Genomic DNA, 11579 nt, shown 5'->3' on the forward strand with positions numbered 1-11579 from the left:
TGCCATATAAAACAACTGTTTTAAAAAATTTTTCCCTGTTGGCTTCTGTCATTGTTGGGAACATGTTATTTGTCTAGTAAATAATTTTTTATATCATTAATACGAACTCACAAGTACTTTTATCTGAGTATACTTCCTCTGAGAATAACCAAAGTGTTCTAACATTTATGTTTATGTTTCCTCCTGAGCGTTAATGATCTTCCTTTACTGCACACTTAATTCAGACGGTTCTAGAACCAGTGTTGCTGCAGTAAAAACAGTACTAAAAACGTCCCAGTTTTTCAATTCCTTATCATATATACAAAATAAGGATTAAATATTTACTGAACATTATTGAATAGTTTTATAGTTGACAATGTTGAACTATTTAAAGCATTATCATTTCCCTCTATTTCTTGTCACCCAACCAGCATTGTTATCAATTTATTAAATATTAGTTAACCTACAAAACTCCTTTAAAATGTGCTTAGCAACTTAGATAAACTAGATACTATTTTTTTTTCTTATAAAACCAAAAATTATATATGTTGTAAGTTTTATGTGTTTTTATTTTGGATATGTTACTGTCACAATTTCTTATTTTTTGCTTACAAAATGCCCCAGTTTCACTTTTGCAGAGAAAAGCTTAGACTGGTTTAAAAAAATGTGCTTTGTGATATTTTTAGCTTTTTCATATATATTCTGTCTTCCTAAGAAGCAAAGAAATACAGAGCTTCTGTGAAAGAAAAAAAGAAGAAAGGAAAGGGAGGAGAAAAGGAAAAAGGAAAAAAAAAACTTTCCACATTACTTCTTCGAAGGATTCAAGAATTAAAGATAAAATTGTATATAAATTGTATGTAGGAAGATGAGGGGTACCTCAAATGCCAGAAAGAAAGTTGCTAGTGCATTCATGGGGAGGACAACACCGAAGGCCTTTGCTCAGTGAGAAGACTTGATTCTACACGAGATTCTGTAGATGAACTGAATTCACCAGCATTAACTTGAGTGTATCATCCATTAATATGCCAAGTTTTAGCAAAGAAATCTCAGATCCACATCAGCCTCCACGGGAATCACTGACACAGGTGGAAAGATTTATCACATTTGATAGTATCAATTAAGATGCTGAAAAATTTCATTTGGACTAGAAGCCTTTAGATTGCTCATAATTTAGTTTGAAAATCCTGTCCAACAGAAAGTTTTCATTCATCCCCCAAGATAACAAAGGTGGGAAAAAGAAAGATAAAATGGAAACACATTTTATTAGCACTTTCTATTTGGAGGAGGTTGTAATATTATGGAGAAAATGGAAGAGGGGCGCCTGGGTGGCTCAGTCGGTTAAGCGTCCGACTTCGGCTCAGGTCATGATCTCACGGTCTGTGAGTTCGAGCCCCGCGTCGGGCTCTGTGCTGACGGCTCAGAGCCTGGAGCCTGTTTCAGATTCTGTGTCTCCCTCTCTCTCTGACCCTCCCCCATTCATGCTCTGTCTCTCTCTGTCTCAAAAATAAATAAACATTAAAAAAAAAATTTTAAAGAGAAAATGGAAGATATCTTTCTCAATGAAAGCTTCAATAAATATACTATATTTATTTTATTTATGTAGTTAAGAAGTAAAGGACACTATTAAATGCAAGCATAAAATAGAAGTTTGTCAGAATCAGAAAAAACAGGAAAGAAGAAAAGCTAATGATGAATTTCAGAAAAAATATATAAAAGCTTGGGATTTTTAAGGAAGCCCTAAAAGTTGACTCTCTTGATGAAATGTTAGGATATGATGAAGCAAAAAGGTCAAATGCAGTCAACAATTTTTAGGTATAACATATTTAACTTTAGAGGGCAAAGTCTATTACAGTGTTGCCTCTACCATGGATTTGTAGGTATCCGATTATTTATTTCAAGCTACACTACCATTTGTAAAAAGGCTTATGTTAAAAATCTACCCTGGGTAACCATGTGGTTGATGAAATTATCACACCAACATCCAGTTTTTTGCTTTTTGAGTCAAAATGCTTTATCAGTTTTAACATGGTCATGATGCTGGTTTTCCCCTCAATTATGAGAGAGCTAACCAAGTTCATGGAAAGTGAGAAAGGGTGTTTTCTGTTCAACTGGACAAATTAAGCTTGCTCATTTGAAAAAAAGAAAAATGTACTGGAAATTTGAAAGTGGCAAGGGGATTTTGAGCCTGACATTGTTTCTCTCTACTTAACAAATTCATTCTGAACTTTAAAGAGTCTAATTCATAATTAAGACTCAGATGTAAGTAAAGAATAGGAGGCAAACAATAAGAACAGAGTGACAATTAATTCTCTCCATTTAAATTATCTCCCAAATATTATGGCTTAAGGTAAAACCAACACGTTAATAACTGTCATTTCCAAAACCTTGACTAACCAATAAGTACACATCACTTCATGTCCATTTCTCATCTATTTTAAATGGAACAAAGTGATTTTCAGGAGTTTGGAAGTGCATAATTACATAGACTAAAGTCTTTGGACTTTGATCATAATTATAGTGCTTTATCCATCCATCACTTGTTGCTTGAGGACTGTTCCTTGGCGAGTTATTTAAAGGAGATAGGAACTCTGTCAGGACAAATTTGAGCTGCAAAACAGCTAATCAGAAACTTGGCTCTCTTGACTTAAAACAGATTGAAAATTGCTACTTTAATCTCACAATCCATTTGGCTCTTAAGTAAAGTGAGAACATGAAGTCTCTCTTTAGGAAGGCATGTGTCTGTTGTTCATATCATTGGGTACCTTTTTTCAAGCTTCCTATTGGGACACTGGGTACAAGTTTGTCTCGCTATATGGTCTCAAAATCGGTTGTGCAAACAAATGAATCATCTGCAGTGCTTGATAGAAAATGCTAGTTTTGCATTCCTTCCCCTCACCCTCAATTTCCCAGAGAGATGTACCAATGTAATTGTAAACCTAAAATTAACTGGGAACCTTATAGCATCAGAAGGTCTAGAGCTGTTTTTTCAATAGTGGACTGAGAACTACATGAATCAGAAAGGTTTGTTTTGTTTACAATGTCATCCAAAGGCTCCACCTAGACTTATCAAATCATAGTCTCAGGCTGTTGATAGAACATTTCTCTGAATTCCGGAAAACATCAGAAATGAAAATGTACATCACTATGTTTTCCTGAAAGCCAACTTGGATGTTACAATTTTGGGCATCAGTTACCATCTAAGAGTTGAATATAATATACCTCCATGGAAAGCATGTTGAGGAACTTGAACAGAGGCTACTAACAGAGATTCCCCTTCCAATTTGCTGCCTCCAGGGTGGGTGCTTTGCATTTGTAGTCCTCAGCAAGCAGGTGTCTTCCTACTCTCCCATGAACTCCGTTGTATTAGCTCTATATATGTAATTCTACATTGGATTCCCTGAGGTCTAGGACTATATCTCACTCTCATCTTCTACTGCCTCCACTCAGCACCAAAAAATAAAAATAAGTAAATAAAATAAAATAGTTTCTGGAATTCTTTAAACAAATCAAAACCAAAAAAAAAAAATAGTTTGAGTTTCTACATCTACAATAGAGGATAAAAATCCTTTACGTGGTGAATTAGTTTCCTATTGCTGCTGTAACAAGTTACCGCGAACTTGTGGTTTAAGCCGATACAAATGCGTGATCTTACAGTTGGGTAGGTCAGAAACCTGACATGGCTCCCGCTGGATTGAAGTCAAGGTACTGGCAGGGCTGCATTCCTTCTGGAGGCTGTAGAGGAAAATCTGTTACCTCGCCTTTTCCAGCGTCTAGAAGTGCCAGCCTTCCTTGGCTTATGATCCCCTTCCATCTTCAAAATCTGTTAAGATGTTTTTCACATCACAATTCTGACTCTTTTTCTCCCTCCAATTTCCATTTTTAAGGACTCTCATGATTACATTGAACCCACATGGGCAATCCAAGATTGGCCTAATTTAAGGTCAGCTTAAAACCTTAACTCCCCTTTGCTGTGTAATATATCATATTTACTGGTTCTGGAGATTAGCACCTGGCCATCTTTGGGGGCCGTTATTCTGCCTTTCACACCTGCCCACCTCCCAGGTGGATGAGATATGTAAGGTACCGGGAATACTTTGTTAACTGTAAAGTTCTATACAGTTCTAATAAAATGATTAACATGCTCTGTGGTAGAAATAACATTGAACTGGATAATGAGACTTAAATTCTAGGTCTGGTTCTGCTTCTATTTTGTTCTGTGATTTGGGGAAAATCACTTTACCCCTCTGGGATTCAGATTTCTCAATTCTGAAATATTAAGTACTGAGAGAGACAAGCCAAGATCATGCTAAGACCCATAATTGTTGTCCTTAATTCAAAGATGATATAAAGCAAAATGTAACTTCAGGTATGCCCACATGAGGACACAATTGTTGCTGGAAAGGAATCCCCAGTCTAGCTGATGTGCTACACACACAGAAGCACAACTGAGCATTACACTAAGGGAATGCATTTCAGAGTTCTGTTGGGTTCATATATAATCCTCCAAGTCCCAGCCGTGAACAGTAGATCAGATGTTGTAATCTCTGATTACTTTATGAGGAAACTTTTACTTAAATAGCTTAAATGATTTCATGAATGTCATACAGTCAGTTAGTGATGGAGTTAAGACTGTGATTCAGATCTTTTAACAAGTTCTATGTGCACTCAACTAACACACTTCCCTGCCTCTCTCCCAAATAAATGCACTTACAGCAAAGGAGTAGCATACAGAATTGTAACCCGTCATACTTCGGGCTAACCACAAATGATCATAAAGTTCTTTGAGAACTTATTCTGGTGAATATTGTAAGGCTTTGAAGCAGTTTCTTGTTGGTTACAACTGATGGATACATTAGTCCCTGCTTGACGATTGGCACCTTCATATTTCTTTAGGAACCAATTCTTCCTGCCTTCTGCCTTGCTTCAATTCAAGCACTGATAGAGACAATACACGCAGACCGTTGCATGCTGGCTTGTTACAGACAAACAGTGATTATGGAGATGGCTAAAATGAATAGAGTAACCTTACTAAAAACTGGTTTGTAATGGATAGATACATCCTTTATCTCACATACGAAATTGTATTATTATATGTTATATCAATTTTGGAAGTCTTTGTATGTGCATAAAGATCACTGTGGGCATATATTTCATCTTCATACTTGCCATGATCCTGATAGGAGTAAGAGCACTTGAAAAAAGAGTGATTGTAGAGAACTTAATGAAGAGACTATGTATCAAGGTACAAGGAATAGGATAGGGCTTTTTGGAGTTAATCATGGCTGAGACTGGCTACCACCTCTAAGCTTGAAAGAAAGGGAGAGTAGGGACCAGTTACTTGAACTCAAGACATTTGGACCTGTGGCAAGGGCATCTGACAGGACCTGCAGCCTTTAGTAAAAAAATCCAACAGGGAAGTGGCCTGGGAAACATATATCCTAACTTCATTCCTATGCTCTTTTAACCCAAGAGGAAACCAGAGGATAAAGGAACTGTCAGTGTAGTCTTTAGAAGTAAGCTTCCAGAAGAACAGAACAAGAAGAAGAATGGAGGACACATGTGGAGAGGCAAGTGGAGGGCACCCAACACAGAAGTACACCTGCCTTTCTGTGATTTCATCTGATAAATGAAATGATCTTCCACTATAAGTTCTCTGTCACCACACTTCCTTTTGGGATATATTTAGAAAACAGAGTGAATAAAGTTGACCTTTCAGCTAGCACAGCATAACACTTTCAATCAATATGTAATTTACACAGGAAATACTTCTTACTCATCCATACACCATGCTAGCAGTTTGAGCTTTTTTGAATAGAGGGGACTGGCAAAAAGAACACAAAATCACCTTGCAAGTGGTTCAAATTTTAATGTTTCATTTTCTCTTATTTTTAGCCCTCGGCTATCATATTATGTTCAAGATTGAATGTTGGTTCATTTTTATTATCACTTTAACTGCTTTATTTTCAAAAAATTATATTTTGAAAAAATTAATCTTTCTTTTAGAATTACTCCATTAAAAAATCTATTTTAAAAACTAGATGGCAATTCTAAAAAAAAAAAACACAGGATGAAAGACGGCCTCGATTATTTTACCCAACAACACACTAACAGAGATTTAGCTTCTAAAATGCTAAATTTTAGATTCATCTTGAGTTTTTAACCTATTAAAATGTAAACAGAACTTATTGTTCAGTTTTCATTTTTAAGAAAATGGTAACTTACCCACTGGCTCTTATTTATTTATCTAGCATAATTTCATCTATGCTTTGATATTTTGTGAAAACCAAGTTAGCAATAAAATGACAAGGCTTGTGATTTTTCCCACCTTTTCCTCTTCTTTGTAATGGTCAATGTCATCACAGGGGAAATCTAAGCTGTATAGTTTTCATGCCTCTGTGGTTATCAGAAGTTTTTGCAAAGACTAAAGTAAATTAGGATCAATACTGGGGCAGAAATAAACGTATAGTGTCAATATTTTTAGGTGCAAAGGAAAAAAAACAGTGAAATCGCAATTTTAACTGAGAGAATGATTATCATGGTACTTTGAAATTGGCTTTTTGGGAATGGCATTAACATTCAGTAATAAATGGTAATAGCATCCCTCATTTATCCTATTCTGTGATAGAAGGAAATCATGCATTAAAGTAGCTTGGAGTTAAAAATAACAAGATATCTTGTTCTTTCCTCTTTTGAAAATTCCCTTTCATGACTTCTTTCAAAAGACAAGGTCAGGAAAAAGACAGATTTAACTATGTAGATGACGATGATTATGGAATGATTAAATTTGGTCTTTCTTAAAATAGATTTTGTAAACTGAGAACTACAAGGGTTGTCTGCTAAGAAAAAGCAACTCAAACCCATTCACTCACTGGGCGTTAAAGTGAATATTGTTTATTCTTACTTTGGCAATATACAGTATCGCAGGTTTCTTATAGTGATAATCCACTTATTCATTTACTCACTAAGCAGGATAGATAGGAAAATAATAATAATTCAGCTCTTAAAGTTTGTGGCAAAACATTTAAAATATTTGAGGGAAATGTATCTGTTATTAAATATATAAGTATCGCTGAGTTAAATAAATGAACATCACAGCCATATCTTACCCATTTTGGTATTTCCAGTGACTTGCACAGAGTAGATAGATTATCAGCAACGAACTTTTTTCTGCTCTTGATTTGCCACTTAAGTTTTAATTACAAATAGAGAGGACACCATCTTGCCTAACACCATTTATCAGGTGAACAAATGTTTCCTGACCCCCCCCCCCCACCGCTACCCCACGCCACTATCTCACAGCTCCCAATGTGCTTTTGTCCTTTCCCTAGAAACAACACTCACCATGATTAAAGCTCAGGGCATTTGGCAAAATGCAAAACTATTTTAAAGTATTATGGGTATTTTGAATTTTACAACATGTCCAAAACAGATGATTTTTGCTCCATGAATTAACAGGTTGCAGGGACAGTTTGAGACACAATTTTCTCATTTATTTATATTTAAAGGCTTCTCTTGTCAATCACTAGAAATGCCTCTAAGGCAGAGGTATACAGGATTGACGTGTGGGTTTCTAGTCAATAGAAGAAAGTTTCTTCTAGAGCTGAGGTAGATCCAAGTACCTATTTAAAAAAGATATCCACAAGGGAAGCATTATACAGCAAATGTTTCACCAGAGCTATGCTCTTAGAATAACATTTCAAAAGAATTTCAGTAGGATAGAAACTTTTGTGTCTGGAAACAAATTTTGAGAACCAGAAAATGTTGGGTATTTTGCTCTTTATTGGCCCAATCCCAAACTCCAACTAAATCTAATTTTCAAAATATCCAAGAACATCAGCTCCAGAGCCGTCCATTTTTGTGAACATTGTCGTTTATGGCAGACAGTAAGGCAGGAATCCAATCACCACTTACATTTCCTATTTCAACCTGGAAAACCACAAACTTGCTTCCTCTCTGTCTCTCTCTCTCTTTTTCCTTTTTCTTCCTCTCTTTTCTTTCTCCGCCATTTACCTTTCTGCTTTACTTTTCTGCTTCTGCTTTCTCAGACAGCCCACCAGAAACCTCACAGGAAGAGGAGCAAAGTCTACATAGTCCACATTAGTGTCCTACATGGTGACAAGTCATATTAATGAAAAAGATCACACATCTTCCATAATTGCCTAGGCAATTTGACAGTAACTGAGCCCTTCCCAGAGAGCCCACTCCACTCCTAGTACAAGGTTCCAATAAGCACTGGTGGTGAATGACAAGTTAACCCCTTTGGAACCTCACCATTTTCAACACTCAGAGGACCTCTCTCATTAGTCTTATAAAATAAAGTATGAAATTCCAACATCAAATCTCATGCTGTTAAATTAACAACATCACACTGCTACATACGACTTAAATATCTCCCATAACTTTATGACTGGAAAAACACTGTTCAGATTTCATTTACCAGTTTAAAAATAGCAAACTCTAATTTGAAACACATACACACACATCGTGCATGCTCGCTAATATTCCCTCTTAGTACTAGGCAAACGTTTCTTCCTACAAACATAAATAAAATTCAGTATCATCATAAATTTTAAAAGTCAGATTTGTCAAAAGATGATGTTTGTTATGAAACAAATCAAGAAGAAAATATTTCTTAGAGTCAGAATGACAAGCCACAATCTGACAGCATAACAATGGCTACTTCATCTATTTTTAATGTATAAATCAAAAGTATTCTGTGTTTATTTTGACTCGAAGATAGACCACAGAATATTATGTCCCTGTCCAATGACATTTCTTCTTCTTGGGTGGGTGAGTGCTGAGCAAGGCAAAGAACAGAGTTTAAACATCTTAAAGGGGTGTGACAATTTTTCAAGAAACCATGGGAAAATTGTCTTCCACCCTTGTCACTTCGTAGATCCAGACATGAACTAAAATCAGAAAAGATGCCCACAGACCACTTTCAGTTCACAGAAAGTCCAAAATAATATCACTGTGCTCATAAACAAGGAGGGGTTGCCCTTTGTCCACAGCAGAAACACTCATAATACACAAGGCACTCCAATTAAGTTTTGATAGAAGTTACGTCACGTTTCAACTCACCGCTGGATGTATGGGTCGGGACAGTACTGTAGGGTGGCACACCGTGAAGTTTCACAATTCATTTCCTCCAACTCTCTTTGACAGTCAACAAGTGGAGAACAATTATATAACATATACACATATACCTGTGTATATATAGATATAAAGCCAGGAGCCTAAAAGCAATAGGGTCAAATGCTATCAGACATAGAAGTTTAGACACTTCCCCCCTTCACACACATTTGCAAAGAGGCGGAGCGTTTCTTGATTTTAGCCAATGAGATTTGTCAAGTGACTAAAACCTCAGAAACACTTGATTCTTACCAGCTGGGCATCCTCTCTAAAGTTGTTCTTCCCCCTCTACCACGGCTTTAGAGTCCTGGAGGTATAGTGGCCACACTTGTGGGCAACTTGGAGGCATCGCCGAACTTCTGGTCTCTCCGGTGATTGGATGCTGGCATGAATGGCATCAGAGTTTAATTTCAGCAGCCTGGACTTTTGAAACAGAACTAAGCTGATGAGTGTCCACCCTGCTTAAGTTAATTAATGTTTCCTTGTATCTGCATACTGATATGAACTGAGGACTTCTATAACTGCTCCTGGTGCTTTTTTTTTTTTTTTCCCCCAGAGCTGCTTAGGAAGGGTGTGTGTGTGTGTGTGTGTGTGTGTGTTTTCATCTCCCCCCCCCCCCCCCCCTCCCCCCCCCCCCCCCCCCCCCTTCATTCTCCCTTTCAGCCAACCGCCTGTTGTGGTCACAATCTCAAATAGCAAAGACAGGGAAATTCCTTGATTATATTTAACCTAGAACTCACTCTTCGTCTCAACTAAGAGAAAGAGATATCCATTCACATCCCTTAGAAGTTTTGCCTGCCATGAATAAAAGAAAATAATCATTACTGAGTTGGGTTTTTTTAAGATCCTACCTCAAACACACGCACATGATTTTCTTAAAGTGATAATAGTATATTACTTCAGACTCTTTTGAAGCTTACAAAATCATTTCAAATTGCCTGTTATTGAAAACATTCTAGGTTTACTTCAACCTCTATCTGTCTGTTGTACTTTCTTACTACGTTTTCCTGTTTTTGCTGGTTTGTTTCACTTTGGCTCAAACTACTTTAGAGTGAAATCATTAAATTGTTCATATATCCAAAAATCAATATAATATCAGAAAATTCTACATACAGAATAATTTATTTCCTTTCTGAATACAGGCCGTAAGCCTGTCCTGGTTTTGTGGATTTGGAAATTGAATAAAATATGATTCAGAAGCTAAATTAAAATAGACTCCAGCAGGAAAAAAAGACCAGTTTGTGTGCCTGAGTGTCACTAACAGGGCAAGTTCATGTCTTCCACTCACTCCCTAATCACAGGTCACCTGTGAACTGTGACAGCAGTAGTTGCCGAATTTTGTGACAATCTAAAATCCTTTCCAGAGAAATTTGACATTTCCTTAAAAGAAATTCCAATTCAAAATGTGTTTCATAAAAATATTTCATTTGTTGCTTCAGCCAGGATAGAAGGGAGAAGCTATTTAAAACTTGACATTCTCTTCCCTTACTTAGCCTGAGAGTGTCTAACATCTGTGAATTGTGAAATTCACAAACATGCTGGCCTGAGCCCCAGCCAAATCAAACAGCTTGTTCTACAAAATGTGAAACTTGAAGGGAAGATCATTTTACTAATGAATTAGAGATTTGTTAATTGGAATTAGAGTGTTTGGCTTTACTCCTGCTACTGGAATACAGGTGACTGGAATAGACAAAGTTCTTAAATTGAAAATAGTCAATTTCCTATGGCTATGGCCAGGTGACTCCATCACGCAGGGCCTTGTTTTCCCCATTTATAAAACGAGAGGTGAAATAATGATCTCTAGTGCAGTGCTTCTCAACTGTTAATGCATCTGTGGGTCACCTAGAAATCTTGTTAACAGGTCCTCTAGTTCAGTAGGGCTGTGGCAAGGCCTGAGACTCTTTCTCAAAACCCCCCATGTGATGCTGCTGCTTCTGGTGTTAGCATCACATTTTGAATAGCAAGACCTAGTACTCCATCCAGGCCCGATATTTATTTACTTCTAGGAAATAATCAGGACTCTTCTATATATTTTAAATTACCAGGAGAGGCTCTAGGCCCCTAAATAAGTTATCAATTTGCAAACATTTCTAGCATGTTTTTCATTTCAAAAGGTTTATAGCCTAATTTGTAGAAAGGGGCATTAAAATTTTTTTAATGTTTTATTTATTTTTGAGAGAGATAGAGAGTGCGAGTGGGAGGAGGGAAGAGAGAGAGGGAGACACAGAATCTGAAGCAGGCTCCAGGCTAACCAGCACAGAGCCCGACACAGGGTTCGAACTCACGAACTGTGAGATCATGACCTGAGCCGAAGTAGGACACTTAACCAACTGAACCACCCAGGCGCCCCTATAGACAAGAACATATAAAATGCATGCCTTGACATCAATAGTTGTTATTTAAAAAAAAATCCTAAATTTACTTGGCTAAGAGGGACAGCTGTTAAATGGCAAAAATGTTTACATAAA

At 36.8% G+C, this 11579-nt stretch overlaps 1 protein-coding gene across 1 annotated transcript in view; it reads right to left on the reverse strand.

Moving 5' to 3' along the window:
- The window catches only part of TP63 (tumor protein p63), a 211954-nt gene extending 202770 nt beyond the window's left edge, over positions 1 to 9184 (reverse strand). Inside the window, exon 1 of the mRNA XM_049628416.1 lies at positions 9061 to 9184. Coding sequence (XP_049484373.1) covers positions 9061 to 9173 — 113 coding nt within the window. The 5' untranslated portion in view covers positions 9174 to 9184. The remainder of the gene's footprint in view (positions 1 to 9060) is intronic.
- Between the last annotated feature and the right edge of the window lie 2395 nt (positions 9185 to 11579).

The sequence above is a fragment of the Panthera uncia genome, chromosome C2 (genome assembly GCF_023721935.1).
Source record: "Panthera uncia isolate 11264 chromosome C2, Puncia_PCG_1.0, whole genome shotgun sequence".
Lineage (NCBI taxonomy): Eukaryota > Metazoa > Chordata > Mammalia > Carnivora > Felidae > Panthera > Panthera uncia.